Genomic DNA, 20,875 nt, shown 5'->3' with positions numbered 1-20,875 from the left:
TACTGCTTTACTTTCTTGTCGTTGGGCAAATGGCGGCAAAGCAGAAACACGGGAACGCCATTCTCAATTCTTAGTAGGCACGTATCCTGAAAGAAAATAGAAAACAGATCAGCAGACTGATATACACCCCGTTAATGAGAAATACGACCTTCACATTGAATGGCATGGCGTTGTCACGATATTACAGGGTGGACAAACAATGCCTATCAGAAACAGACTGCAGCTTATATATTTAAAAGCGAAAAGGCATATTGCGCAGAATATTCCTCAGAAAAGGCATACTGCGCAGAAAATCAATATGGAAGGTATAAACACACTCAACGGCCATCATCGTTATCCAGGGATCGCTGCTGTTCTCTTTTAGACCACCCTTTTCTTCCTTCAGGTTTGTCCAGCTCTGCAAGGAAAGCAAAGAGCAGCGGCATCGTATGAACCAGCCATTTAGGGCACGGTAGCGATCCACAAAAGCAAAACATGTTTGCGCACTAATGATGTTTTGTTGCCGTCTGCTCGGTATCAGATGAGGTAGAAATGCCGCAATGCAAATAGCGGGATCGGTTCAGCTCTACGAAACCCCATTGAAATTTGTGTCCTTAGACACTGCGGTAGCTAGAGCTTGCTGCTGTTTATTTTACATGTAGTATGCAGAAAATCAGTTGTAATTTCTTCTCAAAACGTGGCTATTCAACAGTTTCAATTTTGGGGCTGAACGAATGTTCTCCACGAGGATTTAGTGATTGAATAAGGCAATATATATATTGTTACGGGGATGTATTAGGTAGAACGTGCGCTGCGAGGGGCAGAACTCGGCGCATAGACTTCAAGAGCCATTGAGCATTCACACTGTCTGCGTCATCGCCTTCTGGAACAGCCTTTCGTCTTTCACGCGCTGCTCAATGGTCGTCGTCGTCGTCTCCAAATAACGTAATCCAAATAACATAAACAAGTCGTCCACTTAAGCCACGCAGTAAGGCGTCCATCATCCGTTCAAACGTTGCAAGGGCGTTACAAAGTCCAAACGGCATGACCTTAAATTGGTAAAGTCCATCTGGTGTTATGAACGCTGTCTTCTCGCGGTCTTTTTCGTCTACTGCAATTTACCAGTGGGCGCTGCTACGCAGGTCCATGGAGGAAAAGTAGCGGGCTCCATGTAAACAATCCAAGGCGTCGTCTCTTCTAGAAAGCGGGTATACATCCTTCTTAGTGATCTTGTTCAGATGTCGGTAGTTGACCGAAAACCGCCAATTGAAAAATCTTTCTTTTTAACAAGCACGACAGGAGATACCCAGGGGCTATTCGAAGGTTCGATGATATCGTTGGCCAACATCTTGTCGACCTCCCTCTGGATTACGGCGCTCAGAAAGGGACACGCGATAAGCACACGATAACGCCTGGCATCGCCGGTGTCAATGCGGTGATTCACGACTGATGTTTGACCCAGAGGACCGGTGGCAAAAAAAAATATCAGTGAAGGACAACAAAATGTTGTGAAGGTACTGAGCGTTCTCGGGGCTCAGGTCTGAGGCAATCATCGTGGAAACAGGGTCTGTAATGCTGGTGGACAATGCGGGTGTTTCGAGAACGCTGGAGGAGGGGGCCAGGCGTGAGAGCAGAGATGGTGCATTCTGTGAGAGGGGACAAGATAGCAAGGGATATTATTCGGGGAGAACTTCGGGCGACAGACTGAAGTTCAGGAAAGGAAGGTAGGCGCTATTCTGGGTGACACGGACGATGAGATGTGGAAGAATGACATTGTGGTGGAGAGAGACCTCTGTGATGGGGCAAGCAACATAGTCACCGTCAGGCACAGGGGGGAAAGGTGACAGAGGTAGGTAAACAGCAGTGTCGTGGGCAGACGAGCGACCTCGGTGGAGCGAAGGCGGGGTGTAGATTGAGGATCTTCTGCGCAGACAGGGAGGTCCAAACGAAGAAGGCCACTGGAGCAGTCGATAAGGGCAGAGTGCGCCGTTAAAAAGTCAAGACCGAGGATCACATTGTGAGAACACTGGTTGAGGACGGTGAACAAAACAGGGATGTGATGACCGGGAAGCGTGACTCGGGCAGTGCACACGCCAGTGACAGGAGCTGTATTGCCATCGGCAACACGAACGGTGGGAGAAGCGGCGGCGGTCTGCACTTTTTGAGGCGGCGGCAAAAAGATGCGCTCATGATCGATACTTGGGCGCCAGTGTCAGTGAGGGCAGGTACAGGATAAAGCCCCTCAATAAACTAAAAGTAGCGCCATCTCCTCTCTCCTCCTCCGGCGACGCCGCTCCTCCTCTCGCAGTTCGACCGTGGCTCCACCTACGGGGTGCGCGACTAGCGCGCGCTCTCCGGAGCAGGCGCCCTTCACAGCCGTCTCGATCAGCGCCGCGCGCGCGCCGATCGAGGCGGTCGTGCGCCGGGTCTCACCAGAGCCTTGCATTTTGTCGCAATGTGTTGAGGTTAAAATATTACTCACTGCTGAAACATAATTACCGAATGTTGACAGGGATTTCCCGCCAGAATAGTTTCAGCTGTGAGTGTCATACACCACATATACGCGATTTCGGCGTTGGTTCAACTCGCCGTCATCTCCGTGTGTCCGTAGTTCGTCACATTTGGCCGCTCAGCGGCATGCTTTATAAAATTTGTAACTAGGCGGCGGACAGGAACAATTTTGGAACAGTCTGTGTATGGTTTCTTTGCAGCGTTGACTGGATTGCGAGCTGCTGGTAAACTTGAGAAGTGTGGCAGCAGCTGTCTTCCATGTATTTTCAACTTCAGCTGCAGATCAAATTAACTATAGGCGGCGGAAGCTGCAGTCTGTGTGGAGTCTTTGCAGCTTTGATTGACTTGTGAGCGACCGGTAAACTTGGGGAGGGAGGTAGCAGTTATTTTTTTTTTATATTTGGCATTGAGACGGTGCCGTGTTCAGCTGCCATGGTGTGTCACCATACGTACACGATTTTGGCGTCGATTTAACTCGCCTTCACCTCCTTGAATCCGTCAGCCGTTGACAAAAGTGCGCAACATGCCTCAAAAAAAATTAACTAGGCTGCGGAAGCTGCAGTCTGTGTGGTTTCTTTGCAGGTTGGACTGAATTGTAACCTACCGTGAAACTTGAGAAGGGTGGTAGCAGTTTTTTTTATATTTTGCGCTGAAACGGTTCCGTTTTCAACTGTCAGTGCGTGACACCATTTGTACGCGATGTCTGCGTTGGTTGAACTCGCCTTCACCACCGTGCTTCTATCAGCCGCCGGCCAAAGAGCGCAACATGCTTGAAAAAAAAAATTAAATAGCCAGCGGGAACGATTTAGTAGCAGTCCGCGTGGCATCAAAACACACGGCGATATATGTGCCGCGCGCGCGCCGCCCGCCCCGCTGGAAAGGAGGAAGCTGCAGGCCCAGCAAAAAAAAAAAGCGCGCGCGCGCACGTGACGGCGCTCGGCCAATGAGTGGGTCGAACGACGACGGAGAGCGCAGGAGAGGAGGCGGGCGGCAAACTTCACATGTTGGCGCTACTTTTAGTTTATTGAGGGGTTTTAGTACAGGAGCACCATCCTCAAACAGAAAGAGGAGGTTATAGGGCGAAGAAATTGGCAGTAGACGATTTCCAGGTCGGGGTACCAATGCAGCGTCACCTCCGGGAGCTGCATTAGCTAGTTTCTCGTGAAGCGGCCGGCAGAGGACGGTGAGGAACTGCGGCGAAGAAGAGGTGAACAAGATCGGCGGGCTGGCGGGGAGGAGAGCGACTGGTCACAGGTGGAGGCGGAGTGGTCTCGGTGCGGGGCGGCTCATAACGAGGCGAGAAACGGCGGTGGCCGTAGTCGGAGTAGCGGTCGACCTAATTGAAACGCCGAGGTGGTGAAGACCAGAGGCTGCGGCAGTGGCGACAGATGTGACCAGTGCGCGAGCACGTGAAACAGACCGGCCTATCGTCAGGGGTGCGCCACTCTTAAGAATTGCGGTATCGGTAGCGTGGCGTGTAGATGTTGCGGTATGTAGTGGAGTATATATATATATATATATATATATATATATATATATATATATATATATATATATATATATATATATATATATATATATATATATATATATATATATATATATATATATTTATATATATATATATATGTGTATATATATATATATATATATATATATATATATATATATATATATATATATATATATATATATATATAAGGTTAAGAAATCTTTATTCATAGCTACCAAGAGACCACTAATGCTTATACAATAGGATTTTGAATAGACCCCATATTCTCTACGAATACTCAATAGCCTAGCGTCGGCAATTCCTTACTTTTTACCGCTTCACTCTGCTGTTGCCGCTTTGAATATATAATAATGCGTTACTCACATATCCAGACTGCACTTTTTAGTTTCCTTCATTTATTCTTCTCTGCTCTCGGTTTGCGTTTATTGAATGTTTTATGCAACAACGATGCCGCTATGTAATGGATTGCCTTCAGGAGATAATAAATACGTGATAATAGAGCTAGAAGAATACTTAAGATTCCTAACGCTTGAAAATGCAGCATATATATGATTCATTTTCTGAAGTCTATGCTCCTGCCGACCAATCTATTTTACCTGGCGTTCAGCACAGGTTTATCTTCTTAAAACCCTGTAAGAGGATTATGTGCAGTGATCGCAGCTTTGTTTTGGGTAATGGTGGGCATTATATGCGTGACAGCGTGTAGGAGCAGACGAAAATAAATATGTTTATCTCCTCCATTAGGTAATTTCGGCTTACGTGCATATGACTTTAGCTCAAACCACAATACTGTGACGTGGAAAAATGAACCCAGTTTTTTAAATTTCATAATGGGCACTGTGATATGCAGTATCTAAGGCATTACGAATGGTCTTGTAAGTTCTTGGAGTTTGCTATCTTACATTTCATTTCAATGAAATAAAGCGTAGTTTAATTCTGGATGCTGAAGGTACCGTTTACGAAATTTCCGGGGCAATACCGACAGAGATTATTTAGGCAAATATGCTGTGCAGTAACGCCACCTTAGTTTGCTCTCGAAACGTGCTTTCACATTCAATATATTGAAGTACGATTACGGTCGGGTCGAGAACGGTTATAAATTGGACTCACGTTTTTTTTACAAGCATTAGGTTTTCAATAGAACCCTTTGTCAATATATGAAAGTCAGTATTTAAGACGATGAATAACTGAAATTTATTTATTGTTATCTTTTGCGCACCAGCGCGCAAAGAATGGCAGCCTTGCCTTGAAATAGGCTTCATCAAATGCCGCCGCAGTATACCTTTCTCGATAAATAAATATGGTTTTTAAAAGTTAAAATCTTTGCTTACACCTAGACGTTTCGCCCACAGGGACGTAGATAAGTAAACTCACAACAGTAATATTCTAAGTTTTACGAAGGGGAAGGACTTGGGATATGGCGGTTGAAGCAGGCGGACACGCGTCACTTCGGCTCCGCAAATTTTGACCGATTTCACCGGACCAACGCTTTTTCGCCACCGGATTTCATTCGGAACTGGAAGACATCAAGTGCTGGATCCCCTAGATGCCATATTTCAAGCGGTAGGACCATTTTTTGGGATCTTTACCGGACTTGAAAGTTCAAAAGCGGGCGCCAGCCCGCTAACCCTGACGGGACGCCCAGCACGACATCGGGAGAGCATGGGACGCTAGGCGTATTGACGACGGCGGCGCCTAGCACCGACGCTTCTTCAAAGAGAGACCATATGGCAGGGCCAAGCCAAGCCCCAAGTGCGTCGCCACAACCACCAAATGCCCTCCTTGACGAATTCCAAGGGATGGATGAAGACGACTTTGGAGACGCCGAGTCAGGAAGCGAAGACGGAATCCCGTCAGATTCCTCATCGGAGCGCGTCGGGTACAACAACGATGCCAGTTGGGAGCTTGTTCAATCCAAGCGCCAGAAAAAAAAAAAAAAAACTTCAGAGACAAGGACAACGGAAAGGCACGGGAACCGGCCCGGACGCCCAACCTCATGATGGAAAATCACTAGTTAATGCGACCGGCTGCAACAAGACCGGACAGGTGGAGCAGAGGAGGCCTAGGCGAAGACTGCCGCCACTCCCCAAAAATGACATCAAAATAAATTTCGACCAAAGAAAGGACTCATGGTGAAATCACTCACCACACACCAAGTCGCGCACGCCGTTATCATGGCGTGCGGCCAACAATGCAAGGACGAAGACATACTTGTAAGGCTTCGTACAGGATCAAATATCATTATCGTTAGCACCCCACATGAAGAAACGGCTCACCTGGTGCGGCGCATTACCCGTCTTAAATTCGCCGGAAAGTCGTACGAGGTCAACGCTTACGTGGCAGCTCCGGAGGACGTCTTTCGCGGCGTAATACACGGTGTTGACCCAGGTACGTCTCCCGAAGAGCTGAAAGCACACCTACGAGTCAGAACTCAAGGAGTAACCATTCTCCAGGCAAGGATGCTTGGAAAAACCAAGACCGCAGTGATCACGTTCGACGGCCCGATCTTGCCGAAATTCGTAATATACTACGGAGGTGAACTACCGTGCTACCAGTACCGCCCCACGAGGCAAGTGTGCAACGTCTGTTTCCAGCAAGGACACCGCTCCGACATGTGCTCCACACCGGACATTATTGTGTGCGGACTGTGCGGGGATAAAAATCCGACGAAAGGCCATGTGTGCGAGCTCAAGTGCCTAATATGCGGTGAGGCATATCGCACCGGATCCAAAGAGTGCCCCGAGAGACTGAAAAAAGCAAGATCAAAGCCCAGCGGGGAAAGAGGGCGCAGTGGCCAACGCGGGCGACTACGCAAGCGATGGTTCAGCTCAGAAGGAAAGACCTCGAGGAGCCGGTCAATGTCCAATTCCTTCCCACCTCTGTCGCCGGCCGATTCACAGGAGGGGAACAAACAAGAAAAGCAGAAGGAGAAGCTTTCCCAGAAAGGCGGCAGCAAGGTAAGCTGGGCATCTACCATTGATCCGCACTCGGTAGAAAATAGTAACACAAACAATACAAACAACAAAAATATTCCTGTCAAAGAAGCTAAAGACGCGAGCAGTGATGAACTCAGACGCGAGCTTGAACTCGCTCGACTCAAACAAAATGAGCTCGAACGCAAGGTCGAGGAACTAACAAAAGCACTAAAGGCACAACAGCGGGAGCATGAAATCACTAGAGCCTTTCCAAAACAGCCACAAGCATCCAACAATGGAGAACTTGAAACACGAATGCAACAGATGATGCAGCAGATGATGCAGGATATGATGCGGCAAATCCAATCTCGAATGCAACAGATGCAAGCACAATTTCAGGGGCAGATCTCAGAAATCAAAAGTGCTTTTCGAAAACAAAGACATAACGAAAACATTAGGGAAAGAGCGTACAACCGTCCAGCGTTAACGGCGTTCGCTGTCGAACAAGGCAACAGCACGAACACGTAAACATGACCAAGACGCGTCAGCAAGACCAAGAAAACTTAGAAATTTGGCAATGGAACTGCAGAGGCTACCGCAAAAAGCAGGCCCTACTAAAACAATACATAAACACACAGCTTACACCCCCCGATGTGATTGCGCTCCAAGAGACTGGAACCAGGCCCTCTTTACAGGGGTACGATGTTTACGAGGGCCAAAACGGAGGTAAAGCAGCCGTTCCACTCATCAAAGCCATCACCGCAATCAGGCACGATACCATCGCCGACACGGACATCGAGCACGCGCTTGTCGAAATCATTCCGAAAAAGCGAAAGAGAAGGAGCACATTCGTACTGAACGTGTACAGCCCGCCAAGACAAAGAAAAGCCAAATTCTTCGAACTCTTCCACGGAGCGCACAAGCTGGCCAAAGAAAATGTACTCATTTTCGTGGGAGATTTCAACGCCATGGACACGAGTTGGGGATACCGGAAACAAGATATCAAGGGAAGAACATTAGCGGACGTAACCGAATATTTTGGCTGTAAGCTAATCACAGATCCCGCGACCCCCACGAGAATCGGTAATAGTGTGAGCACGGACACTTGCCCGGACCTCACGTTCGTAAGGAAGAGCAAGGAGTCACAGTGGGAAAACATGAACCTCATGAAACATGAAAGTTTATCCTCCGAACGCGAATAGCATCGGAAAGGATAAGATGCCGGATCGGACAAGCAAAACTCACGGACTGGAACGCGTTCCGCGGGGCTTGCAAAAAATCTGAAGGCGGCATTCAATCACTAGAAGACTGGAGCGGCATGTTGACAGAAACGGGAGGCAAATGCACAATAAGTGTAAGACGAACAACAACAACGCCCGAAGTAGACGGGCACCTTCTGCGCCTATGGGAAGCCAGACGCAGTCTCACCAAAAGATGGCGGAAGCAAAAACACAACAGGAAACTAAAACTAAAGATAGCAGAAGTTACGGCAAAAGCTGAAGAATACGCAGCGCAACTCGCGATACAAAATTGGAACAATTCAGCGACTCGCTTAAGGGACCTGGTACGGCCAGAACCTGGAATCTCCTAAGAGCACTAATCGATCCGACCAAAACAAAATCAGAAAACAATAAAAGCATCCACAGATTCATCCACTCCTTCGAGGGTTCGGACACCGACCTTTTAGAGAAGGCGCGAAAAAAATGTTTCGGTGATCGCAACCCCTCACGATACCAAGGAACCTATCGCGGAGCCGAAAACGAGAGACTCGACCGCCCAATAACTGTGGAAGAAGTTTATGCGGCCATAAGGAATACGACCAGAAACACGGCAGCAGGGGCCGACAGAATCGACAATGCCCTGATCCAAAACCTGAGTGACGACCTCATACAAGAGCTCGTAAGCTTTCTAAACAAACACTGGGAGGCGGAGACGGTTCCCGAAGACTGGAAACACGCCGAAGTAATTATGATACCTAAACCTAGCAAACAGCTCCAAATTGAAACTCTCAGGCCCATCTCGCTCACGTCGTGCCTCGGCAAGCTTTACGAGCGGTTGGTGATGCTCAGACTGCAAAATTTCATGGAAGATAATGAACATGTACCCCATACCATGTTCGGCTTCAGAGCAAAACTCTCGACGCAGGACGTGCTGCTTCAAATACAAGAAGATGTGCTCCGCAACGTACCCCGAACAGGTGAAAATGTCATAATGGCCCTTGACATCAAGGGAGCATTTGATAACGTCAGTCACGAAGCGATCCTTAGAGGCCTAGACGACCTGGACTGCGGACGCAGAATCCACGGGTACGTCAAAGCCTTCCTGCCAGATAGAACTGCCACCATCGGCATGGGAGACCTTCGATCGAACAAAATTCACGCGCCAAACAAAGGAACACCACAAGGATCAGTCATCTCACCTATCCTCTTCAATATAGCTATGATAGGTCTAGCACGAAAACTAGAGAAAATCGAAGTGATCAGGCACGCCATGTATGCAGACGACATAACAGTCTGGACGAACACCAGTTCCCTCGGGGAGAAGGAAGAAAAACTACAAGAAGCGGCCTCCTGTGTACAGAAATATCTCGGAGAAAGAGGACTCGCATGCTCTACCGAGAAATCGGAACTGCTTCAAGTGTGGAGAGGCAAAGAAAACCAGACCGTCCCAACCAGTGAGAACCTGAAACTCAACATCTACCTGGAAGGAATGCCCATCCCTGAAAAGAATATTAGGTATGTGGGTTCAATCGAACCAACGTAGTAGTCACACTTCGACCAAGCTCAAAACAACAACGCTACAAGTGACACGCATGATCACCCGCATCACCAACAGGCGGCATGGCATGCGCGAAGAGGACACACTAAAACTAGTTAGAAACCTGGTAGTGAGCCTAATTATGTACAGCCTGCCCTACCAGTGCCTCAACAAGAGTGAAATACAACAAGCGGATACCCTGCTACGCAAAGCGTATAAGACGACGCTCCGATTACCGCGCAACACGTCTACAGAAAAGCTCATGGCGCTTGGATTGCAAAACACATTCGAAGAACTACGCGAGGCGCAGCTTGAGTCGCAAAAACTCAGGCTGCTGCAGACAACGACTGGAAGAGCGCTCTTACAGAAACTCGGATATTGTGAGCAGATGCGAGAAATAGCGAGGACGGTAACGATCCCCGACTAACTTCGCAAGTCACTCAAGGTAGCTCCAATCCCAAGAAACATGGACCCTAACCTCCACCAAGGTAGAAGAGAAGCAAGGGCCGATTTTATTCAAAAAACATACGCTCCTCAAGACACGACTGTGTATGCAGACGCGTCCTCGAGAGGAGGACACAACAAAATTGCAGTGGCCACGGTGACCAATTCGTCTCTACGCGAAGTGACCAGCGCGTCTATCCGACACTGCACAGTAGCAGAGGCCGAGGAAGTAGCCATTTCTCTAGCGGTGGCGGAGGGCTATAGAGCTGGGCGGTCGCTAACGATACTCACGGACTCTCAAACAGCCTGTCGAAATTTCATGAATGGTAGGATTGGTCGTCACGCGCTCCGTATACTCCTCAAAGCAAGCGACAGAATTAACAACTACAAAGAAAACAAGACCAGACACAAAATTATATGGGTACCGGGGCACATGGGGGTGGCAGGGAACCTAGAGGCTGACAGGATAGCTCGAGCATACACTACTTTCCGAGCATCCGACGAGTCCGCGGAACTTTTGCCAGCACCCAAGTTATACTCGGCCATACTAGAAAACTATAGAGGAAGAAGAATGCGATATCCCCCACCGCACAGTTCTCTCACCAGAGAGGAAACTGTCATATGGAGACAATTAAAGACGCGTTCATACCCAAACCTGCACATACTAAACAAAATGCACCCTACCATATACGCTGACAGATATCCGTGGTGCGATGAAAAACCAACACTATATCACATCACATGGACATGTCAAGACATAGATGTGGTCCCCAAAATTCGAAACCCGAGTGCGGAGCAATGGGAGACTCTGCTGTCCAGTTACCGCTGCGAAGACCAGCAAGGTCTGGTACAGCGAGCACAACGGGCGGCAGCAGCCAGCGGAGCCCTGGACTGAGGGCAACCAACCATTGTGAAAAAGGGACGAAGTCGAAGGAGCAGACTCTTGTGGATACAACAAGCAGGCATCTCTGAAGGCGTCTAAAACCGCCAAATAATATAGGGCTAAATAAAGTTTTTTTCCTCCTCCTCCTCCTTACGAAGTGGAAAACTTCAGATGTTTGTTGAATATATTGTCACGCGCCTTCGTAGGACGTCGACGGAAGATGAAGAAGAGCGGTCGGGTAGATCGGTGAAGAAGAAAGAAGAGCAAGGGCAGAGGAACGTTTGTACGCTTCGCCGCAGTCCTGTTTGTACCGATCCCTGTAAATAAACCCCCCGTGCGTACAAAGCACGTAACATCTTGGTGAGAGGTGCTTGGGTAGCGACCACGGACCGTTTCATCTACCGAAGAAGCCGTAGACTTGCTGACCTACCACCAATGCCATCAGACAGGGCTGAAGACGGCAGTACCGAGCAGCCAGGACCATCCACGGCGAACAACTGGCCCCATTATCGAGAGCCGCGTACTTTTTCCGGAAAACCTGAGGAGGACGTTGATGAGTGGCTGAAGCACTACGAAAGAGTGAGTAAATACAATCACTGGACCGCCGCTACTAAGCTGGCTAATGTGGTGTTCTTCCTTGCCGCCACTGCCTTTGACTGGTTCGATAATCACGAGGATTCATTAAGTACATAGGTTATCTTTACAAGCGAAATCAAGAAAAATTTTGGGGATGAACCTGCAAAGAAGCGCGCTGAACAAACTTTATTTCATCGGGCGCAAGTACCCGGAGAAACTTGTACTGCATATATCGAAGCCATCTTAAAGCTATGCAAACTCGTCAACCCCACTATGCTTGAAGAAGACAAAGTCGGTCACCTCCTGAAAGGAATAGCGGAAGACGTTTATAATTTTCTTATTAGCAAAGAGAACCAGAGCACCACCGCTGATGTTATAAAGAATTGTAAAACATTTGAGACTCTCAAGCTGCGACGAATTACACCTAAATTCGGAAGACTGGCCAATGTCACCTCTGTAGCCAGTGTTGAAGCCTGTCTTTCAGTTTCCATGGCTGATATGATATGAGAGATTGTATGCGAGGAATTGTCAAGATCTAGGGACGCCATCTGTAGTGAAGAATATGTGCGGCAGAGTGGTGCATCGCAGGCAAATGTTGCCGCCCTGTCCACTCCGTGGGTTCAACCTAGCGGCGCTTCGCATATGGACGATCAGCGCAGCTGTACTCAACGTTATGACCACCAGCCGATGGAAAAGAGGCCCGCCTACTCTGAAAATGTGGTTCGTCCGCAGCGAGAGCCTCGCTACAACCAACGTCGCGACTTTGTTAGTGAGGACTCTTATGCTGATCGCTGGCGCCCTCAACCTGTGTGCTACAGGTGTGGCATTGCGGGGCATATCGCTAGATACTGCCGCCGTCGTTTTCCAACTGTCCAAGATTACCAACCCCACGCGAACATTCACGGACGGCTGCACACCGAACAACACCGATCCCCGACTATGCCTACTGGCGACTCACACCATTCGACATATTTGCGGAATTCATCTCCTGCATCTGATCGTAGTGTGACGCCGCCACCCCAGCGCCCGCGCAGCTCACCTTCCCCTCGACTTCGTTCTACCCCTCCGCCTCAGAGAAACTAGGGGGCGCGGCCGATGGAGGTGAGACCGCCGGCGAGTCGATGACGTCCATACCTCTGCCCGTGTTTATGTTAAAGAACAAATTGGAAATGTTTGTTGATGGTGTGAAAACAATGGCTCTTGTGGACACTGGTGCTACAGTATCTGTTATGAGTTTGAGTTTTAAGAACCGTTTAGGTAGAAAAGTAATATTCAGTGGTGACCGTGCAGTGTTATTCCGTGGTGTCGGTGGTGAACTTTAGTTGCTCTTGGTGTGTGCTTCGGATGTTGCTATTGGCGGCCTCAAGTTTAGAGTAGAATTTGCAGTACTGCCTCGGTCTAAGCATGATGTGATTCTTGGGATTGATTTTCTGCAGGAGTGTGGTGCAACTTTAGACTGTGGTACGGGAGAGATTGCTTTGAATCCTTCACTACTTTTGGTTCTTGTGGATGACTCGACACCTGAATTTGGAGCATTTACTGTGGAAGAAGACACAATTGTGCCAGCGTTATCTGCGGCATTCGTGCGAGTTTTCTCTATTCGGAACCAGTGCGAATCTTTTGAGGCTATAGTAGAACCTACGAGATTCACCTGCTCTAAGAAGAGTATCCTTGTGCCTCTTTACGTCATCCCGTGACTAGAGGCCGCACTGAGCTATGAACAGTGAACCACTCCGAAGAGCCAACGGTGTTGCCTCGGGGCCTAAAACTCGCCCGTTTCGAGGAAGGCATATCCGGTTCCGTCGCGGCGTTAAACAGCTCTGTCACTGAGCAGCAGGTGCGACCAGGCATGGAGACCCAAGTTACGGCTATGATTAGTAAGTCTCTTTCTACAACTGAGCGTCGTATTCTAGTGGAACTACTACTGAAACACGTGACAGTGTTCGACTTTGCCAAGGATGACTCAATGCCACTGCCTACCAGTCGTATTCATCACACGATCAACACTGGGTCCGCCCCTCCAATACGCCAGAAGCCCTATCGAGTCTCAGCAACTGAACGGAAGGTAATAGATGAGTAAGTTCAAGACATCCTAAAGCACGGCATTATTCGAGAGTCCTGTAGTCCTTGGGCAGCTCCAGTTGTCCTTGTTAAAAAGAAAGATGGCACATGGAGGTTTTGTGTTGACTACCGCCGTTTAAATTCAGTCACGAAGAAAGATGTCTACCCGCTTCTACGTATAGATGACGCAATTGACTGTCTGCACTCAGCTTCATACTTTTCTTCTATTGACTTGAGATCTGGTTACTGGCAAATCCCCATGCACATTGCAGATAAAGAAAAAAACGGCATTCGTAACACCAGACGGACTTTACGAATTTAACGTTATGCCTTTTGGATTATGTAATGCACCTGCCACATTCGAGTGGTTCATGGATACAATTCTACATGGACTAAAGTGGCAAATTTATGTTATTTGGACGACGTAGTAATTTTTGGCAAAACATTTAGTGAGCACAACAGCCGTCTGGATATCGTACTTAATTGCATGGAACGAGCTGGTCTTGTACTGAATGCAAAGAAATGTCATTTTGGCGATCTTGAAACAATTGTACTCGGTCACTTAGTTGACAAACGTGTTCTACCAGATCCCAAGAAAACTGAAGCCGTCAAAAGTTTTACCGTGCCCAAATCAGTAAAATAGCTGCAGAGCTTTTTGTGGCTATGCTCGTACTTTCGACGCTTAGAAATTTCTCCAACCAACACTTTTATTTTATAAAACCCGACGTTTCGGAGCCTGCTCGGCTCCTTCTTCAGGGGTGCATGACGCGGGGCTGCGTGCAGCTATAAGTAAAGGAATGGTCGAGGGGGAGAAGAAGGTAGGGGGGGGAGAATGGGAAGGGGGTGAGATGTGTGTGAAAGAAATGAGAAGAAGGAGGGGGGTATAGACGAGTGAGGGTGCCGCAGGTGCAGGTGTGCTCGCTGGCGACTTTTTTCTTTTCTTCTGTGAAGTGGCCAGGAGAGAGCGAAGACCTTGCAAGTATGCAGCAGGGAGGTTGCCTATTGTCCGGTTGATGTTATTTGCGGTCGACTGCATGTGCCATGACTCGAGGAGGCCTCTTTTGCGCTAATTAGTCTCGGTCTTTATGATGAATGTTTCTTCGAAATTTGTTCTGTGGTCGGAATTTTCTGAATGTTCAGCTTCGGGGTTGCGTTCTCTTGAAAAATTTCGTACATCGTTCTTGTGTTGCCGAATTCTTTCTTTTAGGTTTTTTGTTTCGCCAATGTAGCTAGCGTTACAGTCGGCGCAGGGAATTTTGTAGATAATGCTTTGGGCTCTTTCTCTTGGTGGTCGATCTTTGGGCAAGGGTAGCAGGCTGCCCAAAGTGTTTGAAGGCTTGTGCGCCACTCGAATTCCCTCTTTTCTTAGAATGCGGGCGATGGTTTCGCTGGCGCCTCGGACATAGGGGACAGTGACGTACTTTTGAGATGTAGTTGTTTGCTGCTGGTTATTTTCTTCCCGGGGCCTGTCGTCGCGTTTTTGGCGGCGAATGATTTTCCGGATAAATTTTTTTGGGTAGCCGTTCATGGTTAGTTCCTTGAATATTAAGCGTTTTTCGTTTGCTTTGTCGGGCTCTGTGGTGCAATGTGTTTCCACTCTTTGTAATAAGGTCTTCACAACTGACGCTTTATGGCTTGTCGGGTGGTTCGAAGTGAAATGCAGATATCGCCCTGTGTGGGTGGGTTTTCGGTATACGGAGAATCGCAGACGGTTGTTTTTTCGGGTCACCAGAGCGTCCAAAAACGGCAGAGCGCCTCGCTTCTCTATTTCCAGGGTGAACTGAATCTCCGGTTGTATGGAATTTAGATGAGAGAAAAATAACCAGCAGCAAACAACTACATCTCAAAAGTACGTCACTGTCCCCTATGTCCGAGGCGCCAGCGAAACCATCGCCCGCATTCTAAGAAAAGAGGGAATTCGAGTGACGCACAAGCCTTCAAACACTTTGGGCAGCCTGCTACCCTTCCCCAAAGATCGACCACCAAGAGAAAGAGCCCGAGGCATTGTCTACAAAATTACTTGCGCCGACTGTGATGCTAGCTACATTGGCGGAACAAAAAACATAAAAGAAAGAATTCGGCAACACAAGAACGATGTACGAAATTTTTCAAGAGAACGCAACCCCGTGCCTGAACATTCAGAAGATTCCAACCACAGAATAAATTTCGAAGAAACATTCATCCTGGAGACCGAGACCAATTACCGCAAAAGACGCCTCCTCGAGTCATGGCACATACAGTCGACCGCAAATAACATCAACCGGACAATAGGCAACCACCCTGCTGTATACTTGCAAAGTCTTCGCTCTCTCCTGGCCACTTCACAGATGAAAAGAAAAAAGTCGCCAGCGAGCACACCTGCACCTGCGGCACCCTCACTCGTCTAAACCCCCCTCCTTCCTTCTCATTTCTTTCACACACATCTCACCCCCTCCCCATTCTCCCCCCCCCCCCCCACCTTCTCCCCCTCGACCATTCCTTTACTTATAGCTGCACGCAGCCCCGCGTCATGCACCCCTGAAGAAGGAGCCGAGCCGGCTCCGAGACGTCAGGTTTTATAAAATAAAAGTGTTGGTTGAAGAAATTTCAAGTTTTATTTAGTTATCAACCCAACCAGACAGGCAAATCTGTCGAAATGTTCAGCTTTCGACGCTTTATCCCAAGGTTTGCAGACATCGCTTACCCAGTTACGAGTCTACTGCATAAAGATACACCATTCAATTGGACCAGAGAATGTGACTCAGCTTTCCGTCATCTGAAGTTTCTTTTCACCTCGGGCCCAATCCTCCGCCACTCATGCCCATCAGCTCTAATTGAAGTACACACTGACGCAAGTGGTATCGGTATCGGCGCTGTACTTATACAACGCCATGGACGCGATCAGCACGTGATAGCGTATGCCAGCCGCTCGTTGAGTAAATGTGAAAATACACGGTTACGGAGCAAGAATGTCTAGCCGTTGTTTTCGCTGTACAGCGCTTTCGTTCCTATCTGTACGGGAATGCTTTCACGATTGTGACCGACCACCAGTCCCTTTGCTGGCTCGTGAGTCTTCGTGACCCCTGTGGGCGGCTCGCTCGATGGGCTTTACGCCTACAAGAGTTTAATTTTACTGTGGTGCATAAAAGCGGCCATAAACACTCAGATGCTGACTGTATTTCGCGTTTGCCGCTTCAAACGACTGATAATGACTCAGACAATTTCGATGAATATTTGGCTCCAATTTCACAAACCTTCCCCGATCTCCGAGTTTTCGGAACCGAGCAACGCAAAGACAAAACATTAACTTCACTGTTTGATTCCGCCAACGATCCTATGAAGAACACATTTAGCATTCGCGAAGGAGTGCTTTACAAGAAAAATTTCGCCTCTGGGGGAGCACGTATGCTTCTTGTCGTTCCGGAAAGCCTACGTATCACAGTTCTAGAAATGACGCATGATGACGCCACGTCTGGTCACCTGGGAGTGACCCGAACACTCCACCGCACACAGCAGCGATTTTACTGGCCGAAGACGCGTTCAACGATCAAGCGATATGTAGCCAGCTGTGTGCAATGCCAACGCTTTAAGCTGTCGACTTCAAGCCCACATGGAAAACTGCAGCCAGTCACACCTCCAACAGCCCCGTTTGAGCAAGTTGGCATTGACCTTCTTGGACCTTTTCCACGGTCCTCTAAAGGAAACCGATGGATTCTTGTGTGCGTTGATCATTTAACCCGCTACTGTGAGACAGCCGCGATACCATCCGCTACTGCGTCTGAAGTATCAAATTTCTTACTTCGACTCGTCATTCTTCGGCACGGCCCTCCTGCAGTCATCATTAGTGACCGTGGACGCCAATTCACAGCGGACATTGTCGAAGAACTTCTTCGCCTCAGCGCCTGCAGTTTTCGCCACTCCACGCCATATCATCCCCAAACGAACGGTGTGGTAGAACGAACTAATAGGACGCTTACCACCATGTTGGCTATGTACGTCGCTGCACACCATAAGGACTAGGATGATGTTCTACCGTTCATTACGCATGCATATAACACAGCGCAGCATGAGACAACAGGCTACAGTGCCTTCTACCTCTATGCTCGCACGCCTCGCTGTGCCCTCGACACCATACTACCATTTTTCATTCATGACGAACCTTCTCTTGCTACCACACTCTACAGAGCTGAAGAGGCCCGCCAGCTGGCCAGAGTACGAATTTTATCTCCACAAGAACGTTCTAAGAACCGCTACGACGCCCGACACCAACAAGTTTCCTATGCTCCTGGTGACTATGTGTGGTTGTGGACACTTCTCCGTAAGCGTGGTCTTTGTCAAAAACTGCTGTCACACTACACCGGACCGTTTGTTGTGTTAGAACGCATCAGTGACCTGAATTACGTCATAGCACGCATAACGGCAAATGGTCGACGGTCACGCCAGTCGCAGGTGGTGCATGTAGCCCGCCTCAAGCGATTTCATTCCAGAGGATCTAACTCGCCGGACGGGCTTCGTCTGCGAGGAGGGAAATGTCACGCACCTTCGTAGGACGTCGACGGAAGATGAAGAAGAGCGGTCGGGTAGATCGGTGAAGAAAGAAGAGCAAGGGCAGAGGAACGTTTGTACGCTTCGCCGCAGTCCTGTTTGTACCGACCCCTGTAAATAAACCCCCCGTGCGTACAAAGCACGTAACAATATAGTAGGTGCTTAAGTTTGAAAGCACATATTACACTTTCTAATGTCTGAATAGGACATCCATTTCATCTTCCATCACTCATAGGTGTGAAAGTTATATCATGCGGATTGAGGATGCTCATTTTCATAGGCAACATGGCAGTCAGAAATAATTTTCCGCCATGGAGACAAACTCACCCAAGACTTCACTGTGACAATGAATAGCAATGCTTGCAACAAGACACCTTGTGTCACGCCAAACACAACAGAAAATATGTCTGTCCTGGGACCATTAATAAGGACAGGTTCACATCTGATCGAATTTTATGTCGACTGATTAATAACAATAGAGTTAATATTTTGTGATAATGTTAATTTGCCGATCAAGAACTTGCGTTGTTAAACTCTTAGTTTTTTTTTTCAAAACAGAAATATACTCTTAAGAAATAAATTTGCAACAGTGCGCCGTCGTCGCACGTCACATATTCCTGTAATCGCATGCAGGACTGTAATCGTCGTCGCATACACGCAGATGTCTTTTGACAGTGAGACCGGAATTTTTCATGTGTTATCACTGATTATATACCTCTACTGTTTGACTATTAATACGTTCTGTAATGTTATTAGAAGTGACGGGCCGCGGAACATGGTATTTATTTGTTTATTTACAGATACTGCTGTCTCAGACTTGAGACATTCGGAATGAATAGTAAGTGTGCAGTGAATACACGGCATTTTTCAATCCGCAGAAAACAAGGCCAGACACTGACAATCAGGCACGTTGTGTGCCTCCCTGAGGGCATGTGCTATAGCAGGAGCTACCTATTTGTACAGTTGCTCCCAGGTGAAAGGGCGAGATGGTGGCGGAACTTCCCTAAGGCATTGGATCTCTCTAGTCAGACTCGCTTCTCCTAGGCCAAGGAGGCAGTCAGATAGCACAATTAGGCTGGGGTTTAGATTTGTGTCGTGTTGTCTTTGAGAAAATATAGTACCTTACAAAACATATCTGATAGAGTATCTGTGATAGAGAGACTTGGGATGTCAGAGAAGAGGGCAGTAAAAAGTAGATAAAAGCAATGCATGAATGGAATCAAATGTCACAGCCCTACTCCAACGCTGCAGCCATACGATCTCAAGATGTAAATGTCTCTGTGAGTAAATAAGAAAACCGCAACTAGGCCAGCTGACGCAGTTTGTCAAATCGCCAAATGCGAGTGCCATAGCTGTTTTATTGAATGTCACACTCTAGCTGGCACCATTTCAAAACTGGAGGTGCTTGTTTTTAATGGGTCTGTGGTAAGCTTTTACTAAAATTGGAAAATGCACGCGACCAATATTTTTCCCGTCAATGCTGTCCGCAACCGTTGCTAATGTAGGTAACTAAAATATTTTAGTTACCTAGATTAGCATTCAACATATATGAGATCCAGAATGATGCTCATCCTCTACCCCTCAACTGAGCGCACGCAGGCGCGCAACAAAACATGAAAGAAACAAGTCTCGACGAGTTATCACCACGACCCTTCCTGCCGGCGACGGCTGGAGGTGCCCATTTAGTGTGCGCACCGAGGAGACCCTGGCGACTTCATCAGGGAGGGAGCGCACGGCGCGGTGTTGCCCTGATCGCTGGCGAGGGGTCGACAGGAGCGCATTTTAAAATTATTTTAAAATTACAGGCTCCACGCAAGGCCTTTAAATTTGAATCGAATACTGAAAAAGAAAAACCTCTACGAATTTATTGCTTTAGAATATTACCGCAACTGCCGTTTCGGCGACCCTTTAAATCTAATTTGCGATATCTCAACCTGAAGAAACCATTCGGTTGCATAAAAATGCGGGCGTTATAGGTCATTATAGAAAGACAACTTGATATATTTTGATATATGTGTTTTTGTCAGTGGTATTCGCACACTTCTATAAATTTAATCTTTGCAGAACTGCTTCCTATCTTCGGTTTTTGTATAAGAAAACTGATCTTCTGCATCGAGGCGTAGAAAAACAATTTAGCCTCTCTTAAATGTTTCCCCGTCCGATACACGAAAATTACAGCCCCCCAAAAAATTACAGCTGTACACAAACTTCAGTTCCAGAGTAGTTTCAGTTTACAGTTTCTGCAGCCTCGTCTTTTCTTGATATTCGTTTTTTTCATCAGACAGCCTCTTTAAGAAACCACCTATGATACTTTATTAATACGTGCTGTAAAGAGTGCTCTAACGCTCGAGTGAAGCTAAATGAATTATAACACCCATGGCCACACAGGACACTAGCACATTCATTAAATTTCGTAGCATCCAGGAGGTCTATCATTCTTCCAGGCACACCCCGCAGTCCTTCGCAGACAACTGGACGCGTCTGTACTACCGTGTGGTTGCTGGGAGTGCTGGTGATTGCCAACTCTTTCGCGGGCCACCTGAAGTCCAGCATGGCTGTGAAGAACGAGCCACCTCAAATAGACCGCGTGGAAGACGTGGTGGCCAGGCATGACCTACGGCCTATCATCTGGAAGGGATCTCACTACGAAGCCTTTATTTCGGTATGTCAACGAACAGCACTTGGACATCGGGACATCTGCCGAGACATCCG

General features: G+C 47.8%; 1 protein-coding gene across 1 annotated transcript in view; it reads left to right on the top strand.

Moving 5' to 3' along the window:
* Positions 1-20,875, top strand: part of LOC146193392 (putative glutamate receptor) — a 61,166-nt gene that overhangs the window by 15,062 nt on the left and 25,229 nt on the right. Inside the window, exon 6 of the mRNA XM_084600537.1 lies at positions 20,608-20,825. Coding sequence (XP_084456663.1) covers positions 20,608-20,825 — 218 coding nt within the window. The remainder of the gene's footprint in view (positions 1-20,607; positions 20,826-20,875) is intronic.

The sequence above is a fragment of the Amblyomma maculatum genome, chromosome 4 (assembly GCF_055883805.1).
Source record: "Amblyomma maculatum isolate TAMU_Amacu chromosome 4, ASM5588380v1, whole genome shotgun sequence".
NCBI lineage: Eukaryota > Metazoa > Arthropoda > Arachnida > Ixodida > Ixodidae > Amblyomma > Amblyomma maculatum.
This window is presented reverse-complemented; position numbering and strand designations above follow the sequence as displayed.